Source organism: Brassica napus, chromosome C1 (assembly GCF_020379485.1).
Source record: "Brassica napus cultivar Da-Ae chromosome C1, Da-Ae, whole genome shotgun sequence".
NCBI classification, from domain to species: Eukaryota; Viridiplantae; Streptophyta; class Magnoliopsida; order Brassicales; family Brassicaceae; genus Brassica; species Brassica napus.
In genome coordinates, this window is record NC_063444.1 from 987,418 (window position 1) to 1,009,901 (window position 22,484).

General features: G+C 35.0%; 3 protein-coding genes across 3 annotated transcripts; 1 reads left to right on the plus strand and 2 right to left on the minus strand.

Moving 5' to 3' along the window:
- Window positions 1–10,654: 10,654 nt before the first annotated feature.
- On the plus strand, window positions 10,655–13,516 carry LOC106426786 (probable LRR receptor-like serine/threonine-protein kinase At4g37250). The gene is made up of 2 exons (XM_013867518.3): window positions 10,655–12,629; window positions 12,726–13,516. Exons 1-2 carry the CDS (start codon window positions 11,048–11,050, stop codon window positions 13,421–13,423), a joined length of 2,280 nt encoding a protein of 759 aa, XP_013722972.2. The 5' UTR covers window positions 10,655–11,047; the 3' UTR covers window positions 13,424–13,516.
- Window positions 13,517–13,854: 338 nt separating this feature from the next.
- On the minus strand, window positions 13,855–15,988 carry LOC106439437 (cysteine proteinase COT44-like). The gene is made up of 4 exons (XM_013880915.3): window positions 15,422–15,988; window positions 14,650–14,885; window positions 14,417–14,557; window positions 13,855–14,327 (listed from the first exon to the last, which is right to left on the minus strand). Exons 1-4 carry the CDS (start codon window positions 15,921–15,923, stop codon window positions 14,082–14,084), a joined length of 1,125 nt encoding a protein of 374 aa, XP_013736369.1. The 5' UTR covers window positions 15,924–15,988; the 3' UTR covers window positions 13,855–14,081.
- A 2,588-nt stretch (window positions 15,989–18,576) lies between these two features.
- LOC106426865 (beta-1,4-xylosyltransferase IRX14) lies at window positions 18,577–21,333 on the minus strand. Its single transcript, XM_048745022.1, has 3 exons — window positions 20,470–21,333; window positions 19,364–19,933; window positions 18,577–19,263 (listed from the first exon to the last, which is right to left on the minus strand). Exons 1-3 carry the CDS (start codon window positions 21,168–21,170, stop codon window positions 18,969–18,971), a joined length of 1,566 nt encoding a protein of 521 aa, XP_048600979.1. The 5' UTR covers window positions 21,171–21,333; the 3' UTR covers window positions 18,577–18,968.
- Window positions 21,334–22,484: the final 1,151 nt, after the last annotated feature.

Consider the following 22,484-nt stretch of genomic DNA (forward strand, 5'->3'; position numbering starts at 1 on the left):
TAGCTAAGAGTTGCTTATAAAATTTCAGAAATATACAAGTTAAAGCCGATTACATTTTATTTATATGTCATGATAAGATGGGGGGGGGGGGGGGGGGGGGGGGGGTTAGTTTAAAAGTGTATAGTTGTGGTTACCAACATATGTATGACGTCCCCAGCGCTTGTAAATTACATTTGCACCTTTGAACGTCGATGTTATTAATTACTATTATATTCCATGGCCGTTTTTTATACATGTCTATGCGTAGATGAGCTCTTACTTTGACCACTAATAAGGTCGACCACGGAAACAAACGAACAAAATTCGAAACAAAAGGTCAACAGTAGTATGTTGGGCCTTTTAAGTGAAGAAAAGGTTGATACTACTCGATAAGTGTGACTTCTAGTCTAGGCAAGGTCAAAATTGAGGATATATTTCGTCGTTGATCAATTTTAGAATTGTGGAAAATTGACGCAAGCACTTCTTGAAATACTCCACACTCTGGTCTACAACTTCTGTTTGAAAAAAAATACTCTCTCCGTTTTTAATATAAGTCATTTTAGAAAAACTTTTTTGTTTTAAATTATGTCATTTTCGATTTTTTATGTAACATTTATTAATAATTAATGTTGTCTGACAAATACTAATATATCTTCAATTTTTATATTGGTTGAATTGTGGTTAGGTAAATAATTAATGATGTTTTTGTTTCGAAAATATAAAAAATTAATAATTTTTTAATCTATGTGCATAGTTGTAAAACGAATTATATTAAAAAACAGAGGGAATATATATATATATCTGACGTTTGATATTGTTGTCCTCCGAAACTATTATCAACCGTAGTGATGATATGTTTAACTTTAAATACGCTAGATCACCTCCAATAATAAGTTTTTAATATTTATTATTTTATAATATGTTTAAAACGTTTTTAAGAATTCTGCAATACTCATGTTTTAAAATTATTTTAATTCATTTTAACTAGAATATTTTCAATCCATTTATATTTTAGAGATCTCTATTTTTTAAAAATAAAATAAAATTTTATTTTGTTGTGACGTTCATATAATAGAAAATTCTATATTTTTCTATAAATAGATGAATACTATATTTATATTTATTTTTATTGTTTATACTATGATAGGAATCTCTAGAATATAAATAGATTGAAAATACTGTGACTACTTTATTGTTTTCTGCTAGTCTTGTGACAAATTTCTTTTTATCTTTTAAAAGTTACACATGATAACTTCTGCTACTTTCTTTCAATTAGGTTCGCGTGTAAAATGTTATAAACGGTAATTTTGAATTTTGGGATAAACTGAGTAATAATTTAACCTCGATACGCATCGGATTAATCTCACCGGCCACTATTGTTTTTTTACAATCTCTTTCTCTGCGGTCAAAGAAAACAGAGAATCCATCCACACCGGCCACTATTGTTATTGTACACTATTGTTTTTTTACAATCTCTTTCCCCCAAAGTCAGAGCGTCTGTTTTGCATTATTGCTCCGTTGGCAAAAAGGCACGTGGAACACATGCGCACATTATCACATCATCCATTGACACTTGTCGTATGTGTGGCTAAAGATTAGACTGTTCACGATTCCTCATGATTGATTCATGTCAAGAACAAGGTGGAAAATTCGCAGTTTGTAATAACCTTGATAATATACCAGTAAACGAGTGATTCTATACGCTAGTTTCAGACGTTCAAGACAAGCGTGGCTTATCAATAATGCATCTAAATACCTTATAAAATCGAGACTACCGTTTTTTTGTTGTTGGTGAAATTAACGATGCAAACACGAATATAAATAGGATTTTATTTAACAAATCTCGAATCGAAATTATTAGATACTAGGCGCGCTGGTCTGAATAACGTAACTGGAATAGCACATGAAGTCCAAGCATTATTTGTAACGTTTAATTATGAAATAGCTTCAAATTTGAAGTGTTGATATTTTCCAAGATCTGAATGCCAACAAAGTATATTAGAATGATATTTATCGCGATATCGTATGCCGTATGAGTCGTATTTTTTTTTTTTCAAATTGAAATTCATTCATAATCGATTTACCGATATTTATACACAAGTTGGCAGTAAAACAAAATAATCCCAAAACTAAAAGTTCATAAGAAATGGCAGCTAAAACTCACATTGAAGCGACTAAAACCAATATTAGGGTGACTTAAGAACAAACATAAACCATAAAAACTAAATCAACACTTAGCCATATGAGTCGTACTATCGCCTCACTTTATTTATTTTAGCTTATTTGGTTTACCTTTTTTAGCTACTTTTTATACAAAACCAAAAACGAAGAATGCTTCGGGTCGAAGTAGCTCATAAAGAACCCTTTATATATTATTCGATATACCAAGGTTAGTGATCCATCATACATCACTGTGCGATACAGATAGTAGACTATCGTTATTATATTAATTGCATCATTCTAGATTCACAAAAGATCAGTTTATTACAGATATATAGTTGTTGCACGTTGATGCATCACTAATATCAGCCTATTACCAGAAGTATGGACTTCGTTTAGCGATTCCAAATCGCGTTTCGAATACTTAACTATAGGCAGGGTTTGAGTCTTTCTATTAGAAAACAGATCGTAGCTACAATCTTTTTTTACTGAAGTAAATACAATCTTTATTAGATTTTTAAATGACTGGTTATATTTTCGTGGTATCAAATAAAATTATATAAGGCAAAACATTTTACAAAATCTACAGCGCATGAGACTTGAATAAAAAATAACATCGCACTAGCTATCGACAAAAAGCATCTCATGTAGCTAAGAATTTTACAACCACTGCTAAACAAATCGTCCACTTACGAAATAGATTATACATAATTTGAGAATAAAGCTGACAATGACATTGTCGAATGTCGTCATTGGCCAAAGCTAACGTTCATATAATTAATGAACAATTTACGTTTTTGTTATAAACCATAAACTTTTGTAAGTGCTAGGAATAAGAGTAAATTGGTTATAAAAAAAGGAAAAAGCGAAGAGAAGAGTGTGAGCTCTACTAGAGATTGATGTTATCGTTCGGTGCTCAACGACAACGATAAATCTCGTTCAAAGATGCATGGAAGTGTCAGGAAATTGCAAGTTTGGGGTGTTATTATCAGATTGGGTTTTATAACCTTTCTTGGGGAATTTCTAGTTTCATCTTTGTTTTATTTTATGTCATCTTTGTGTCGGTTCAAGTCGTCCCTGTCTAAGTTCTAGCTGCCGCTTTCATGTAAGCTTCTATGTTTGGAGAATGTTCGATTTCTTCCGTTAGCTCTTGTATTGAAACTATTTTGCTCCTTTGGAAAAATTCCATTTGTTGGGAAAAAAAAATCAGCGTGAGCTCGAAAAGCCCAATGTTGTGAGCAGTTCTTGTTTGGTTACCTGTCATCGTACGTCCTCCCAAGTATATCTACAATTTTCTTCTAATAGATTACACTGCATGGCTATTAGTTTTTTTGTTGTGTGAAAACTTGGCTATTAGTTAGGGTGTGATTATAATGTTTCCATTCAGGTTGAGGCTAAATCCACAATTTTCATGTTTAAAATGAACGATTGGGCCTTTAAGGGCCATATAATATACTTCGGCCCCTAAACGTTTCATTAAGTTGAGCTCATGCTTAAATTTTTCTTCACTTTGTGTGTGTTTACTTTTACAACGACATACACTAATACGAATTCATTATTTTATAGGGTTAACGCATAGATTTAAAAAAAAATTCAAAATATATGACAATATTTTTTAATGTATAATAAACTAACATATGATAATGGTTAGAGAAGTTTAGAATCTTTGTTGTCTCCGCTTTTTAAAATAATGATTTTATTGTGGTTTATCTACTGAATTAGAGTATAAATTTTTTTTAAATTAATTGATAAAAAATAGAACGATGCTCATTTACCATGAAAGATAGTTTAGAATACATTATACAATCGTAAAATATGGTTATAAATTTAAAAAAAAACACTAAAAATTATAGGCTTCAGTATATTAATCATTTACCGAAAAGCTTCATATGCTCCCTAAATGGAGGGACAAAGAGAGTTTATTATACTGAAGCCTATAATCTTTAGGGTTATTTTAAAATTTCTAACCACATTCTACATTCGTATTAATGTATTCTAAACTCTTTTTCAAGGTACATGGGCATCCTTCTATTATTCTTATCAATTAATTTAGTAAAACTTCGTATGCTCCTAAATCAAGGGACAAACCACAATAAAATCGTTATTCTAAAGAAACGGAGACAACAAAGGTTCAAAACTTCTATGACAATATTTATATGTTAGTTCATGATACAGCTATGCATTAAAACAATATTGTATTTTTTAAAAAAATATTAAAATCTATGTGTTAACCCCTATAAAATATTTATTTTTCCGGTAAATGGTTAATATACCTATAATCGTTAGTGTTGTTTTAAAATTTATAACCACATTCCACATTTTTATTAATATATAAATGGTACATGAGCATCGTTTTATTTTTTTTATCAATTAATTTAGAAAAACTTCATATGCTCCATGAATCAAGGGACAAACCACAATAAAATCGTAACTCTAGAGAAACGGAGACAACAATGGTTCCAAACCTCGCTGACCATCATCGTATGTTAGTTCATGATACAAATATTGATTAAAACAATATTGTCATATTTTTTGAATTTTTCTCAAAATTTGTGTATTGACACCCCTATAAAATATTCAGTTTTTCGGTAAATGGTTAATATACTGAAGCCTATAATCTTTAGTGTTGTTTTAAAATTTCAAATCACATTATATATTTGTATTAATATATTTTAAACTATATTTGATGGTAATGGACATTGTTTTATTTTTTTATCAATTAATTTAGTAAAACTTCAAATGTTCGCTAAATCAAGGGAAAAACTAGAATAAATCGCTATTCTAAAGAAACGGAGACATCAAAGGTTCCAAACCTCTCTGACCATCATAACATATGTAAGTTCATGATACAACTACACATTAAAACAATATTGTCATATTTTGTTTGAATTTTTCTCAAAATCTATGTGTTAACCCTCAGTTTTTCGGTAAATAATTAATATACTGAAGCCTATAATCTTTATTTATGTTTTAAAATTTTTAACCACATTCCACATTTGTATTAATATATTCTAAACTTTCTTACATGGTACATGAGCATCATTCATTTTTTTATCAATTAATTAAGTAAAACTTCATATGCTCCATGAATCAAGACAAACCACAATAAAATCGTAAATCTAGAAAAAGGTTACAAACCTCTCTTACCATCATCATATGTTAGTTCATGATACAAATATGTATTAAAATAATATTGCCATATTTTTTTTAAATTTTTCTCAAAATCTGTGTATATAAAATATTTAGTTTTTAAAAAAATGGTAAATATACTGAAGCCTATAATCTTTACTGTTGTTTTAAAATTTCTAACTATATTATACATTTGTATTATTGTATTCTAAACTATCTTTGATGGTACAGTAGCATCGTTCTATTTTTTTAATCAATTAATTCAGTAAAACTCCATATGCTTCATAAATGAGTGGGCAAACCACAATGAAATCGCTATTCTAGAGAAACAAAGACAAAAAAATGTTTCAAACCTCTCTGTCTATCATCATATGTTAGTTCATGATACAAATATGCATTAAAAAAATATTGTAGTATTTTTTTGATTTTTCTCAAAATCAATGTGTTAATCCCTACAAAATATTCAGTTTTTCGGTAAATTATTAATATATTTAAGCATAATCTGTAGTGTTGTTTTAAAATTTCTTACCACATTTTACATTTATATTTATGTATTCTAAACTCTCTTATATTGTACATGGGCATCGATCTATTTTTTTATCAATTAATTTATTAAACTTCGTATGCTCTTTAAATTAAGGGACAAACTACAATAAATTCGCTATTCTAGAGAAACGGAGACAATAAAGGTTCAAAACCTCTAACCATAATCATATGTTAGTTCATGATACAACTATGCATTAAAACAATATTGTAAATTTTTTTAAATTTTTCTCAAAATCTATGTGTTAACCCCTACAAAATATTCAATTTTTCACTAAATGGTTAATATACTGAAGCCTATAATCTTTAGTGTTTTTATAAATTTCTAACCATATTTTACATTTGTATTAATGTATTATAAATTATCTTTGATGGAACATGGTCACCGTTCTTTTTTTTATCAATTAATTTAGTGAACCTTCATATGCTCTATATATCAGTAGACAAACCACTATAAAATCGATATTTTAGAGAAATATAGACAAAAAAGGTTCCAACTATGTTCATGATACAACTATGCATTAAAACAATATTTTCATATTTAAAAAAAATCTCAAAAACTATGTGTTAAATGGTTAATATACTGAAGCCTATAATCTTTAGTGTTGTTTTAAAATTTCTTACCACATTCTATATTTGTATAATGGATTCTTAACTGTCTTTCATGGTAAATGAACATCGTTATATTTTTTTATTAATTAATTTAATACAATTTCATATGTTCCCTAATTCAGTGGACAAACCACAATAAAATCACTATTCTTTAAAACGAAACAACAAAGGTTCCAAACCTCTCTGACCATCATTATATGTTAGTTCATGATACAAATATGCATTAAAAAATATTGTCATATATTTTAATTCTTCTCAAAATTTATATGTTAACCCTATAAAATATGGCCCCTAGTATTTTCTTTTTGGGAATGCGAAAAATATTAAGTAAATTTTCAAGTCATCTAGAGGAGTCAACAGCTGGTTATTTCTTCTTTCAATTTTTCCGTTTCATAAAAAAATATCATTTTGACATTTTTACACAGATTAAAAAATGATTAAAATGCATTAAAAATTTTATTAATTATACATATTTAATCAATAATATTTGAGATAAGTAAAATTATTTATAAAATCAATGATTTATAATTAATATTGAGTTGAAAATTGCATTAAAATTCTAAAATAACACTATTTTTAACATTAAAAAATATATTAAAATGACACGTAATATGAAAAGAATGAATATTTCCCACTCAACTCCAGTAACTAGAGGTAGTTGTGCACATGATTAGTGATTAACTGAAAATAGTAGTTTCCGGGATTATGTTTACATTAATACGAATCAATATGATTTCATATTTTTTCGTGTTTTCTTGTTTTGTTTTGTTATATTAGTAATACATTTGATTATTCCTAATTACTGATACACGTCCCCCATTCGAGAGCTATTAATGCATTTGATACTATTTTAATTGATTGACCAAGTCTCACAGCTATACAACGAATACATGTTTCTCATTAGTTTGAACTTTAGTCAGAAATAAAACGTAGAGGGAGTCAGGGATAGAACATGATCCAAGCATTATTTTATCAAAAACAAATTAAAACATGATCCAAGATTTAGGCAAAAATATAGGTCGGGAATTTGGAATCTTGCTTCAAACGAGGAATATAAACCCTAATTACAAGGTCAAGATGTCAAAATTTAAGATATTCGTGTGATGCCCAAAAGATAAGTGTATATATACGTAATCTATTTATATGGAAAACTTGTAATTACGACGGATATACAGATAACGGATATTATAAATTTTAAAACACAGGGATGAATGTCTTGTCTACGATGCAGTTTTGTATCGGATGATCTACAATGGTACTCTGTATTTTCAGTTTAAAATATAATTTAGTGTAAAAGCAATTTAATGATATTCTATTTTTCACATCCATTTATTGTTTGTTTATCATTTTATTTTTCTTTCTAAACTCTATTATAAAATTATTCTACTTAAAAAATAGAGTGAATCATTCATAATAGTCTTATAACTTGGTGTCTCCCTTTATATTAGTGGGGTGTCAAATTTTCAGGATTTTAGCAAGCAATTTTCTTTTTAGTATTTTTCTGAATCGTGGATATTGTATTTTATATTATTTTCTATTCTTTTACATAGTTTTAGTATCTGTATTTTTATCATCTTGCAACACTTTTTTTTTTTTTCCCAACTGAGTTTATTAAAATTAAGGGACAAGCCCAACCAAGAAACATTACAATAAAAGCCCACGCATCCGGCCCAACTAGTATAAACAAAAAAACGGGCCTAAACTTTAAACCCCACGCGGCCCAAACTTATGGAAACCCTAGTTTTCCAAGCATGCCACCGTAACCGGCGCCGCAAGCCACCAGAACGAGACCGGCCGATCTTCCCCGCTTGAGAACCTTCCTCGGAGAGCATCCATCGATCTAACCTATCGAGATCTCGTCCAAAACCCAAGCCAAACGGTTAACCACACACCAAAGCGGATCTATGAAATCACTCGAGCAAATAACCGCCTACAATCAATCCATCACCTCCGACTTCCATGCAGCGGTTTCAGATGATAGATCAAGAGACAGAGAGACTTTGAAGCGCCGACTCATAGATCGAGAAGAAAGGGAATAAAAAACTGAACCAAAGAAAACGAAACCGAAGAAGGCGATACTAGAGGAGCTACCACCCACCGGGAACACAAGCCGACGACAGCGGTACTGACAAAGCCACCGCCTCCCGGTAGCAAAAGCCGACGCGGCAGAGCTGTGGAAGCCTCTACCTCTCGGTAACAAAACCGGCGGCGGCGGAGCTGTCAAAGCCTCCACCTCCCGGAACCGGAAAACCACCGAAAAACAAATCCCACACAGCTAAATCGAGACGAAAGAAAGCTTAAACGAAAACCAAAAAACAAGAACAAACCGGACCGACGGTGGCTGTGGAAGCCCACTCCGCCGGTCGGCGAGACTTTTTTCTTTTACTCTCTTTCGCTTTCTCTCTCTTTTTAACTTTGGTGTCTCCCTTTATATTAGTGGGGTGTCAAATTTTCAGGATTTTAGCAAGCAATTTTCTTTTTAGTATTTTTCTGAATCGTGGATATTGTATTTTATATTATTTTCTATTCTTTTACATAGTTTTAGTATCTGTATTTTTATCATCTTGCAACACTTATATTCACAATTTCTATTGTAATTACTTTACAAAAAAACACAAAATAATTATAAATAAACAAAAAGACTAATGCGGGAAGGGAGAACGAACAACTAGTACCGACTGGATTAAAAGCAGGGACTTCAACTTTAAAATCATGAATCATTTGATTTGACCTCCCTCGTTAATGCCTTTTTTTTTTGGTCAATGTTAATGCCTTCTTTTGGTCAATGTTAATGCCTTCTTTTGTTTCAAAAAATGTTATTTTAGAATTATTATTTTAATTTCTTATTTACCCTTTTAAATAATCAATAAATTTTATATAAATTAATTCAATAATTATACATTAAATAGTTTTTTGAAATATATGTTATTATTTTTGATCTAAATAAATATATCAAAATTTTGCTTTTTGCAAACGAAAGGATGAAATACTACGTTTAGATATCTATAATCTAAATGCAAAAAATGCTCAAAGCCAAACAAAAATAGACTAATATTTATATTGAATTCCTAATCTAACTAAAAAAAGAATCCCCGCTCTAAATTTATTTAGTTAGGAATTTTTCTCAGTGTCATTTAATTGTAGTTTTTTAGACTTGGCACTTGGGAATCTTGGGTGCAGTTTCTAAAGTCCGAGCAGAAGATATAATGAAAAATAATGGCCCACCACAAACTAACAAGGCTGGGTTTGTGGCTTTTACTGTTGGACTCGTTATAATTAAAGACTTAAAGTGTATCTTATCAACTTTTTAAATCTTTTTCAACTTAAACATTGTATTTTATGCAGAAGTGGGTAAAGATCACCTCCAACTTTACAAAAGAAACTGTTTAAAAATAATTAATCGAGAATGAGAAATGAATCGCAAGAGACTAGAATGATTGGTTATGGACCACGTGTGGCACCCTTGAATCCAATTATTGAAACCATATTTACACATTTTGTTTTAGGGATGCCATAAATATAATTTATACCCACTTTGTGCTAACACAAAATTTAACATATCCGAAACTTTTAAGATATGTAATGTAGGTATTGAATATTAATGATATTAAATGTAATGTTTGGATATGTTGTAATTTGTTATCGTAAAACAATTTTGAATGGACATAAAATAACATAATTCATACGGGAATTTAGGCCAATGGCCAGTTTTCTTTTTCTTTTTTTTTTGCCACAAGTGACCAATTTTCCAGTCTTTGCATCTCAATCTATCAATTCTACTTAAAAAAATTATAGATGTATTAAATGATAAATTAGCTGATTTATTTATAAGTTTCAAAAGTTAATTTTAAACTCAGGCAATTCCTTGCTTAAGAAAGCAAATTTAATATATCTGGCAGATAATATGGACTAGTAGACTTTAAGTGCAGCAGTTTTATAATATTTGAATTTGGAGTATTCCATTTTCTCTCCATATAATCCTTTTAGTTCTCTACTTAATCATATTGCTTGTAGACAATCATAATTTCGTACACATGAAAGCCATCCACAGAGAAAATAAAGCATCCATAAACAAAATAAATCCCCATAAAAAGGAAGACAGCAGAGACATGGTAACCATATTCTTTAAACAAAAACAGAGCATGCCTTACTTCTAAAAGTAAAATAGAACCAAAACGAGCTGCCTGGCTGTGTGAACTCTAAACACAGAAGGAATGAGAATCTGTGTATAAAAGTAAAATGAAAACTCGAAAAACGTTACAACTTTGAGCAAAACTGTAACTGCAGATTATATAAAGTCTTGTAGCTTACTAATCCTAAGGATCTACTCAGCTTCTTCGGTTCAGTAAAGAAAGAGAGAGAAAAAAGTACAAATATTAGTTGTAAAGGGAACAGATTTTATATAATAAATGAAGAAGACTGCAACAAGAAGTGTGTATTCGTATTGATTATAGAATTTAAAGAAACTCTGCGGTCTTTTTTTTCTGCAGACAGAGACAGAGAGATAGCATTTAGAGAGCAAGAAGGGTAATGTGTTTTGGTTACATGAGCTGTTTCTCTCTATCTTTAACTCACTTCACATCTTCTCTCTCTCTTATCTCTCTTTCACAACAGTGATGAAGCCATGAAAATGCAATTAATTACAGCTTTCTTCTTCTTCTTCTTCTTTCTCTGCTTTGTTCTGGGCTCCTCTGGTTTAAGCCCCGATGGATTGCTGTTGATGAACTTTAAGTCCTCTGTCCTCGTTGATCCTCTCTCTCTCTTACAGACATGGAACTACAACCACGAAACTCCATGTTCTTGGAGAGGAGTCTCTTGCAACAACGACTCCAAAGTCATCAACTTGTCTCTCCCCAACTCTCACCTCTTGGGCTCGATCCATTCCGATTTGGGCTCTCTCCGCTCCCTCCAAAGCCTCGACCTTTCCAACAACTCCTTCAACGGGCCGTTACCCGTTTCGCTTTTCAACGGAACGGAGCTCCGGTCACTCGACCTCTCCGGTAACATGATCTCCGGCGAAGTCCCTGCCTCGATCGGCGATCTTCACAGCCTCCAAACGCTTAACCTCTCAGACAATGCCTTGGCGGGAAAGCTACCCGCTAACTTGGTGACGCTTAGAAACTTAACGGCGGTTTCGCTGCGGAGCAACTACTTCTCCGGCGAGATTCCCGGCGGGTGGAGAGACGTTCAGTTTCTAGACTTGTCGTCGAATCTGATCAACGGCTCGCTACCGCCGGACTTCGGCGGAGCTAGTCTCCGTTACTTGAACGTCTCGTTCAACCAAATCTCCGGCGAAATACCGCCGGAGATCGGTGCTAATTTCCCCATTAACGCCACCGTTGATCTCTCCTTCAACAACTTAACCGGTTCAATCCCGGATTCTCCGGTTTTCCTTAACCAGAAATCAATTTTCTTTTCAGGAAACCCGGGTCTATGCGACGACCCGTGTCCCATCTCGTCTTCACCGTCAACCATCTCCGACGCCGATTCACCGACGTCGACGCCGGCGATCGCCGCCATACCGAACACAATCAGCTCAAACCCGGTTACCAATCCAACAACGCAACAAACGAACCGGACTCCTCGAACCGGTTTACGTCCAGGAGTTATAACCGGGATCGTTATCGGAGACATCGCCGGTATCGGAATCCTCGCCGTGATTTTTCTTTACATTTACAGACGCAAGAAGAACATTGCTAACAACATTAACAACAAGCAAAGAGAAGAGACAACAGATACGATTACGTTATCACCATCTTCTTCCTCACCAGACGAGTCAAGAAGATTCACGAAATGGTCGTGTCTACGTAAAGACCCCGAAACGACGCCGTCCGAGGACGAAGAAAGCGGTTACAATGCGGATCAACGGTCGAGAGATAGCGAAGGGACGTTAGTGACCGTTGATGGAGAGAAGGAGATGGAGATCGAGACTCTGCTCAAGGCCTCTGCTTATATTCTAGGCGCCAGGGGGGCGAGTATAATGTATAAAGCCGTTCTCGAAGACGGTACGGTTTACGCGGTTCGTCGGTTAGGTGAGACCGGTTTGACTCAGCGCCGGTTTAAGGATTTCGAGGCGAATATTCGAGCGATTGGGAAGTTGGTTCACCCGAATTTGGTTAGACTCCGCGGGTTCTATTGGGGTACAGACGAGAAGCTGGTTATTTACGATTTTGTCCCTAACGGCAGCCTCGTTAACCCCCGTTACCGTGAGTTTCATAACGTTTCGTCGTTTGCTAAAATACGCTTTTTTTTTTTTGAACAACTCTAAAATACGCTTAAGTTCCATTGTATTTGATGAGCAGGGAAAGGAGGTGGGGCTTCTTCGCCGTATCATCTACCGTGGGAAACTCGGCTTAAGATAGCAAAAGGCATCGCACGTGGGCTAGCTTATCTCCACGAGAAGAAGCATGTGCATGGGAACTTGAAGCCCAGTAGTATACTATTGGGCCACGACATGGAGCCTAGAATCGGTGATTTAGGACTCGAGAGGCTTCTCACTGGTGAAACAAGCTACAGCCGAGCTGGTGGGTCTTCTAGGATCTTTGGTAGCAAGCGTTCAAGGGGGTCTTCACGGGACTTCTCGTCCATCGGGCCCACGCCAAGCCCGAGTCCTAGCTCGTTGGGCCCGTTGTCACCTTACTGCGCACCGGAGTCTTTCCGGAGCCTTAAACCGAGCCCAAAATGGGACGTTTTTGGGTTCGGAATGATCTTACTAGAGCTTCTCACGGGGAAGGTCGTTTCAGCTGAAGAGGTTGGGCTTGGAATCGGACTGACGGTAGAGGATGGACACCATGCCCTGAGGATGGTCGACGTGACGATTCGCGGTGAGTTGCATGGCAAAGAAGACTTTCTCCTCGGTTGTTTGAAGTTGGGATATAACTGTGCGTCTCCTATTCCTCAGAAGAGACCAACCATGAAGGAATCTTTGGCTGTTCTTGAAAGATTCACTCCTAGCTCTGATGCTGTTAAGTCTCCCTCGTTCCACTACATGAATCACTAATTAATGTTTTTTTTTGTTAGTCAATTTGATCTCATTGCTAACTTGTTCTGTGTATAAACCTTAAAAGTTCGAGTGTGTTTTTTCTCCACAAAATTCCATTATTACATTAGTAATCCATAAGTATTTTTCAGTCAATGGAGACCAGTGATTAATCCTGGAAGAGGAAGTAAGCTTTGTTCCTTCAGGTCAGGAAACTCTTATCAAATGTTCAAATATGTTGTGAATTACATAGTGGCAATGAATAAACAGTTTATGAATGCTTAGTTTTATTGATTTTAAGTACCTTTTTTTATATTTTTGCATCCATGTTTCTTTTCTTGGCTTCAGATAGATGTTTCTCACCCTTACAACATCTTTGTCTTGGCTATCTAATCTGTTAACTGAACCCACTTTACCCTGTTACATCTTTTTCGTCCTAGCGAAACCAATGCTGCTGAGAAATATATCATTTTTATTATATTTCTCTTAATACATAATCAAGCCAAAGCAAATATTCTTTGAATGAAATGATATTGACCAACATAGAGATTTATACAGATTAAATCCCTATGGTGAATCAATTTTTTTCGAAATACTATACATACAAACAATAATACAAGATTAATTTAACTTATAACAATCCCAATTTGATTACTGCATGAGATTCTTTTTGTTAACTTCAAACACTGCTGGTTCCACGAACCGGGTTTGGGCTGTACTTAACCGGATACGAGGCTTCAATCGCAATCCCACACTTACCGGATTTGGACGCCACGTTTCTCTCCATCCTAATGTAACCATCCTCTCCCCAGCTTGTACCCCAAGAGTTACGTACAATCCAATAGTCAACACCGTTCTCTGATCCATAACCAACCGCCACAACAGCGTGATCCATAGTCGTACCACACTTTCCAGTGAAGATTCCCTGCCAACAAAAACCAAACCGGTTATTCATAATCCAAAACCTGGTTTGATAACCCCTCTCCCCGGTTTATTTAAGGTTGGTTCGCTTACAGATTGGTAATGTTGGAAAGCTCTTCCACCAGCATCAATAGCAACACTCACAGGCTGGTACGAAACTGCTCTCTTCAACGCGGTTTCATCTTTACTAGGAACATCTTCGTATCCATCGATAGTCACAACTCTCGAATTTTTCTGTAAACACAAGAACAAGATTTTACAGTTCCTTGCAATGGAAAAAAAAACACAGTGTTGCTCTGTTTACTCTGTTTTTTTGTTTTTCTTACAAGTAAAGAGTTGCATTTGCCATTGGTTCCGTGGTAAGGATAGTCTTGCTCGGTGTTTAATCCGCCGTTTTTCATGATGAATTGAAAAGCATAATCCATTAGACCGCCGTTACAGCCTTGGTTGTATGATTTGTCGCAGTCGACAAGTTCTTGTTCGGACAGAGATATGAGCTCTCCTGTTACGATCTTGTTTATGCCTTCTACTGCTGCAGCTGTTGAAAACGCCCAACAACTTCCTGTTTGTCGATCAAAACACAACACACAAACGTTAACATCAATACGTCATGTGCTACGTGGTAAATCAGTGTTCTAGTTTTAGATGAAACAATAGTATTTGTAAATTTAACACATGAAGCTAGAAAACTATATAAGTTTTTGATACATAAATCAAAGTTAGTAAGTAGATATTGACATGTAAGTTTACTAATCAAAGAGAAAGTTGACACCTACAATAAAGACAACGTTTATTTTTGAATTCCTGACATAAATATACCATCTACCACTTTATCAAAAAATATATAGATATATATATATTATACCATCTACCATGTAAATACTTGGCCGAAAAAGCTATGGTCAAAATATTAAATATAAAGTTACTTTGTATATACATAATTTTGTTCAATCTAATATGGATCCTATACAAGTTTACATGTGAAGCGTGTTTAAAATAAAATAGATGTTAATGGCGTTAACGGCTCCTTTCTCATTATTTAGTTCATAGTCCCCCAGCTTAGACTAAAAAGAAGAAAAAAGCAGAATTAGTAGTTACCGCAAGATCCTTGGTTTTTAATGGCATTAACGGCTCCTTTCTGTCTCCAGTCAACCGTCTCCGGAACCTCCACGTCGTTTACTGCGGCTGAGTATTTCATGTTAACGTTCTTGGCCTTAGTGATGCGGCGGACAGGCTCGGTTCTTGCCCCGAGGTATAAACTCCGGTACTCATCGTTAGTGAGATCAGCGAATATGGTTAGACCAAGCTTGTAAGTAGCGTTCTTGTTGTTCTCGTTGTGTAGATCGATGAATCTTAGGTTGTCTTTGAAAATATTGAATCTTTCATCTTGTTGGTTGATAATACCGTTGCTGTTGCTGTTACTTTTCCCGTGCTCCAAGGACCATTTTAAGTAGATGGACATCACTTCTTCATCGGTTCTCCACGAGCGGTCAGATGGAAGAATGAGATGGTTGTCGTTGATGATGGACTCATCACTGGAGGCTAATGAAATGAAGACGTACAAGAGAAGTAAAGAGAGGAGTTTCGCTGACGAAGCCATATTGTATGTTTGTTTTGTTGGTTTTCTAGTTTTGATAGTTGGTATGGCTTGATTTTTGGTGGGACAAGAATGTGAAACTATTTATAACCAAAGTTTAGGTATTTTAATATTTCAAGTTGGTATTATAATAAAAAGTAATAATGGGCATGCAAGATAGTGGACGTTTCAAATGGATTTTTTTTGCCGAAATATGGACAACTGTTTACTAAATATATAATATCTTCACTTTTAATTACTAGATATTTATGTTTGATTTTAGAAATCTAAATTTATTAATTTTGGAGATAATTATTATTTTATTCGGACAATCGGATGGTAAATAGGAAAAAACTACGATTCACTGATCTAAAAAAGAATACAACATCGTAGTATCATGCTCTTAAATACAATTCAAACTCAAAGATCTACGGGGTTCAAACCATTCGTCTGTAATTCAAAGAGTTTACTATTCTTTTCTCATGGAATTATCTCGTAGATGTACGTAATTTTCTTCGTGTAAGTATGATAATACAATTTTTGGGTTAAATAATAACACCATTCTTTTTATATTTTTTGCAGTTATTTATTTTCCGTGGTTTGTTGTTTACATCAACATCTATCGACTCACGAGAGATTTACGTTTATGTTTGATCAACGCTGATCTACTCATATTTGACGTAAATAGCTACCATATATCCTGCATACAGTAGACGATAATATATATACACAGAGCGTTTATTTTTGAAGCGGTCAGAACCATCTTGTAAGCGGTTTATTTTTGACTTTATAACGTCAATAGTATATAGCAAAACAAACAATTCGCTTTGAACCGCGTTTTTTTTGGCTACCGACCACATATCATCAGAGTCGTTCAATTCCGAACACATGGGAACATGAAGATCATTAAATCTTTTCAGCATTTCGAAGCAGCATGATGTCACTTGAGGATCAACTTTTAACGAAATAGCTGCATCTTTTTCGTGTGATTAATTTCTTTACGTCGAATCTAATTGGAGTATTTAGTAAGTTGTAAAGTTAAATCCACAGACATGCATTGTGACAATTATGGTTTGAGAGCCGTATAAATAGGTATAGATGTCTGTGATGTGAATTTCTGAATCTACGTTACATCAATTTCCAATAATCTATATATATGGGACGAAGGAAAAACAATGAATAGAAGAGTTGCAACTACCTCGAAAAAGTTTCATAAGGTACGTACGTATGGGAAAACCTATCTAAATTTTTTGTTTAAAGATACATATATAGAATGATAGCTTTTAGTAAATACAATATATTTACATTCTATATATCGACCACTAGAAAATATGGTTCTGTCTTTCTGGTGAGTGGAAAATAATCTATTTTATCAAAATATGAGGAATATTATTCCTCTATATATTTACATTATGATTCAAAACTGTAGTCTGAATATAGTTTCTATTATGCGTGGTCTTTTTTTTTATAGTTGATGATATAAATAATAAATATACGTACAGAGCTCTGCATGTATATTTAATAGATATATTAAAGTTGAAGATTCATATAGAAGAATCTAGAATGAATGGGTGGACATGATGTTCCAGTTTCACGGCAGATCCTCTTGTCACGAGGCGGTGCCCCATCCTGACCGTTGCATTTGATCCTTTCTCATACGAGCATACTTTATGAAGACATTTTAACAACAAGAAAAAAAGGTGATTGGAGGAAATGGGAGGCAAAGAGTTGTCTTTAACCAAGTTTCAATCCGGAGTGGTGGCTTTTGATAAGGTTTAAGAAACACAAGTGCCTCGCTCGTGTTTCTGACATGGTACAACTAAAGGTGACCGTTTCTGTTTTATAATTCGGTTTGGTTTTGATATCGTTTTGTATGGGCAGCTAAGCTACGAAGCATGGGAGTTCCACCGACTGTTTGGTTTTCGTTTAAGCAACTGAACTAATACTGTTCCAAAGAATGTTAAAAATCGCATAATATAAATTTGATTTTATAAGTAAACATATAAATAGGATATTTTTCGTTAATTTCACTTCTATCCGGATTGATTACCTCATATTAAGTAGTAAAGACAAAATTCCATACTATTAGATATGTTTGGTTTACTCTAGTCACCTGCTTAAATTTTGGTTCACTAATGGGTTTAACATCTTGTGTTTCCTCTCTAAAACTAAATAGTTAAAGAAATGAAGCAAAAAACATCTAAATAAACCTAATCCGAAGAAAATAGAGGTTGAAAACGTAATAAAATCCCATAATTAGAAGAAACCCTAACTCAATCCTGTTTATAGTGGTCAAAGTACATACCTATAGGCTATGACCGCAGTGTACTAAGAAAAAAATCTAATAGAGTGAGGGAAAAGTGGTTAAAGAAGACATGTGATGTTCTGACAAAACCGCCCAATCCTCCATTATTTCAGTTATGAATCTGTTTTCAGTCTTTGTCTCAACTTTCACAAAAGAATGATTCTGTTTTGTATTTACTTTCTTCACAATTCTTTTTTACGAAGGTATCTTTTCCAATGTCTTCATCTCCAATATTTCTTTAGAAAATACTATATAAATACATATGTATTGTTTCCTTATGAAGAATAATAAAAAAGTGTAATTAATTTCTGTGAAACGAACTCGCAGGAGTAAATTGAGGCTTTGAACTTTTAGGTCCATAGTGTGGATTAATTGGGGGATAAAACAGAAATGGATTGAGAAATATGCTTACAAAAGAAACTATACAACCCAAAGTTTTTGTTTCTAAGCCTTTTTTTGCAACTTCAAGAACAATGAAACAAATAATTCTTTGTTACTAATACAGATAAGTTCTTATAAAGACCAAAAGAAAGATATATCGAAAATAAACGAATGATCATCAATTCCCCTAAAAACCCGTATACCCTTTTGCTGTGGGGGCTCCATCATCATAAAATCTAAGCCTTTGTTCTTGCTTCCTCACCGTTGATTCTTACTATTCGCGGTATCTGGAGGAGAATAAGATGATCTCTTGACATTTCTCTATAAAACTTTGGCAAACAAATGAATGATAATAAAATAGTAGAAATGATCTTTCTTCTTCCTCAGTTTCTTTCTTGATGATGTTTAGTGGAAGAAGAAACTTGTGTTGTCGTATCAGTTGGTTTAGCTTCGTGTTTATTTCTCTTACTTCTGCGTTTCGGTTTCCGCACTTTGCTAGAACGTTGCTGTTGCTGCTGCTGCTGCTGCTGCTGCTGCTTCGGTATCACCACCACATTGTTGTTGCCTTGGGATAATGACATTTGATCTTTCTTTTTAGTAGGTGGCTCAGGTGGAACATCTGGCCATGGCGTTCGTTTAGCTGCCACTGTGATCTCTAACGGAGGATCAATTACCCATCTGCACTCATATAACAAAAACAGAACCAAACATCACTAACTAACTCCTAGTTTGAACATTGAGCTAATTAGTTAATATCTTGAGCAAAAAAGGCATATACCCGGGAGGGAACTTGCTATCAGCGCGAGCTTCAACACGAAGCCACCAAAGCAGAACCTGTCTTCCACAGCTTCCAAGAGGCTCAACCATCGAAGGATCATTCAACAGAGACAAAGGACTCTCCACGCCTTCGTTCTCGTTCAACAACCCAAACTCCTTAACCCACTCCGGCTTACTCTCAGCCTCATCCCAAAGAATCCTCGAGTTCAACACAAACCCACACCACTCCAGCTTCTGCGGCAAAACCGCAGCTACATCGTCTATATAAACCGCACTCTTCCCCGCGTATGGCAACGTATTGAAAACATGCCAACCAATCAGCTTATCGGTCGCGTTACACGCAGGACCTTGTACTGGTAACGAAGACCTCTCTTCCACCTCATCAACCATCTCTCTTCTCTTATCCATCGACATAACCATCTCTTCCGCATTACCCGAATGCGCCAAGATTCCAACGGAAACAGCACCGAACCACTTCACGTTCTGAATCTCGTCAAAGAACTCCATACTATGCATGTTGCTATCATCCGCAAACATCACAACCCCATCAAGCTTCTCTTCCTTCACAACTCTGTTCACATCAAAAAAACAAGATCATCACTTTCACCTCTAACAAATTATTAGAGATAAAATATCCCACTTAAATTCAAAAAGACCGTAACTAATATATAAAAAGTCAAGGCCACTCCAGTTACTACCAGCTGATTTTAAGTTGGAAAACTATAATAAATCCAAATCTAATATGGTATCAAAGTCTAGAACTTAAATAATCCTAAACCCCTAATTAACATAACCCTCTACCGTCATACTAAACTTTCTCGACAGAGTATAAATATTTTAAAGTTCCAAAACTTATGGCCAGTAAAAATCATCATTTATCACCTAATTAACTTAAACCCTCTTGACCTCTATCACCTAATTAACATAAACCCTCTCGATCAGGTGTAAGTGTCATACTAAACTCTCTTTAACCGAATATAAATGTCTTAAAGTTCTAAAATTTCCAGGCCTAAAAGAGCAATCATTTTATCCTAATTAGTTTTAAGTTGGAAGTTAATAATAAACCTGAATCTAATACAAATCAAACAAAAGCATTAAGACTCGCACCTCAAAGCTCGAAGTCTCATCAAAACCTCAACTTTCCCACGATCCTCCCAAGTGTTAGGCATCCTCTGATCAAACCCCACGTGGATCACCCTCACCCCCGACTTAGCAACAATCGAAGCCGTCTCGTTACTCACACCCCCAGCTTCCACCACGATCCAAACGACATCGTACGGCACAAGCATCAGCGAATGCATCACCCCGTTCAAATGCAGCGCCTGGAAAGTCCTCACGTAAGTCGGCGTCACGGCGATCACCGTCCTGCTCCCCTTCCCGCCGGCGCCGAACACCGCCTTCTGCTCCCTCTGCACCCTCTCGATGATCCGGTGCGCCTTCATCACCTCCACGGGATCCGGATGCGGCCAGGGGCGGATCAGGATCCCGTGCCTCCCCACGACGACGCGCGACGACGAGGTCTTCACCTCCGCCGTGGTGGCGTTGGATGGAGTAAGATCGATTCGCGGCGGTGGTAAGTCGGGGCGGAAGGGAGGAGAGTAGAGGTTGGAGGAGGAGGGAGTGGAGACGAGGAAGAAGAAGACTAATCTGGAGAATCTGAAGCCGAGGAGGAGGCTTATCAAGCAGCAGAGGCAGTGGAGGACGAGCCAGAAGACGGCGAGGAACGACTTCGAGGGGGCGTCGACGGAGGAATCTAACGGAGATCTGCGGCGGTTTAAGTAGCTTTGATGCAGAGCAGAGAGCTTCATCGTCGTTGACTTCTTTCCTTCTTCAGCTTTAGCTTTAGCTTCTTCTTCTTCCTTATGAAAAGATCTGATTAGGATTACTTTAACCTCAAGATTTTGAAATCAGTTCGGTTATCGCTTTCTTCTTGCTTGCTTGCTCTCTCCCACCATCTGATTATGCTTCGATGCAACGCCATCGGAAGAAACTCTAGCTGAGAAAACGACAACGGTGGACAGGTGTCGGTTTTTTACTGGGTGGTTGTACCTTTTATTACTCTCCCTAATTGAGTAAAATTAGGGTCTGTTTATGATTTTCTGGTTTTTTTTTAAACATTATTAAATGCTGTTTTTAATGTGTTTTGTTTTTTCGCGAGTATATAATGGTTGTGATTAATGACCATTTAAAAAGTGATTACTCACGGATTTGGTAAAATTTGATTAAAATGATTGATTATACGGTTTTTGTTTACTGGGCCGTTAGGAAAAGGCCCATGATAATGACATACGAACCATGTTTGGTGGGGGAAAACACGAGTCAGTTTGTTGCACACGGTTTGGAGGATTTTGGTTAAGGAATGGCTAAACCGGTTTGGTGCGGGGGGGTTTACAGATTGATATCTGTTCGTTTTCACTTGCATACAAAGCATAAGCATGACAACTCTGCGCTACCAATGCTCCTCAAGTCTTTAGGCTAAGTTTGGATTAGGTAGACGACATGTTAAAAAGAGTACATTTCTATTATTTGTTTCTTCAAAATAGTAACTACAGTTAATCCAACTTTGAATTCGGATAATAATACACTAACAACAGTAGTATAGAGTATTAAGCTAAGTGCCATGCTACTGCTATCAGTGCCGTGCGAAGAGTTTTAAGGGCCTAAAGCAAATTTTAAAAATAAATTTATTTACAATCGTAATGAAAATAATTTTTTAATATGATATATTATTTTCACCAAATACACAAGTCTAATACTGTAAAAGAATACATTTATAACGTAAATATGTTATATTATGTCATATAGAAAAAAAATACATGAATTCAAAAAATAAATTAATTAATTTTCGTAGAAATGTTTTTTTTTTAAATAAGTCTAAATCACTATACTAGAAATTATTTTAAATTTTGGGACCCTAAAAACAGTCATATTAATCGGGGACCTGAAACGAATGCATTTTTCGATACACTGCAGGGACTGCTATGTATAATTTTTTCTTTTAGATATATAATCTGACTGGGCCAGATTTGTTATCGAAGGTCATGATTACAGTAGAGAAAATATCACCCATAGTGGTGGACCTACTAACATTCTCAGGTTGTTCATATTGGGCCAACATGTAT

Bases quoted from the DNA above. Each gene is read 5' to 3' on its own strand.
- LOC106426786 (XM_013867518.3), top strand. From the start codon at position 11,048: ATGAAAATGCAATTAATTACAGCTTTCTTCTTCTTCTTCTTCTTTCTC. The intron at 12,630-12,725 runs GTGAGTTTCATA...TTTGATGAGCAG, and splicing joins CCTCGTTAACCCCCGTTACC to GGAAAGGAGGTGGGGCTTCT.
- LOC106439437 (XM_013880915.3), bottom strand. From the start codon at position 15,923: ATGGCTTCGTCAGCGAAACTCCTCTCTTTACTTCTCTTGTACGTCTTC. The intron at 14,558-14,649 runs GTAAGAAAAACA...TTGTGTTTACAG, and splicing joins GCAAATGCAACTCTTTACTT to AAAAATTCGAGAGTTGTGAC. The intron at 14,328-14,416 runs GTAAGCGAACCA...TTTTGTTGGCAG, and splicing joins CTTTCCAACATTACCAATCT to GGAATCTTCACTGGAAAGTG.
- LOC106426865 (XM_048745022.1), bottom strand. From the start codon at position 21,170: ATGAAGCTCTCTGCTCTGCATCAAAGCTACTTAAACCGCCGCAGATCT. The intron at 19,934-20,469 runs GTGCGAGTCTTA...TGATGTGAACAG, and splicing joins ATGAGACTTCGAGCTTTGAG to AGTTGTGAAGGAAGAGAAGC. The intron at 19,264-19,363 runs GTATATGCCTTT...ATATGAGTGCAG, and splicing joins GATAGCAAGTTCCCTCCCGG to ATGGGTAATTGATCCTCCGT.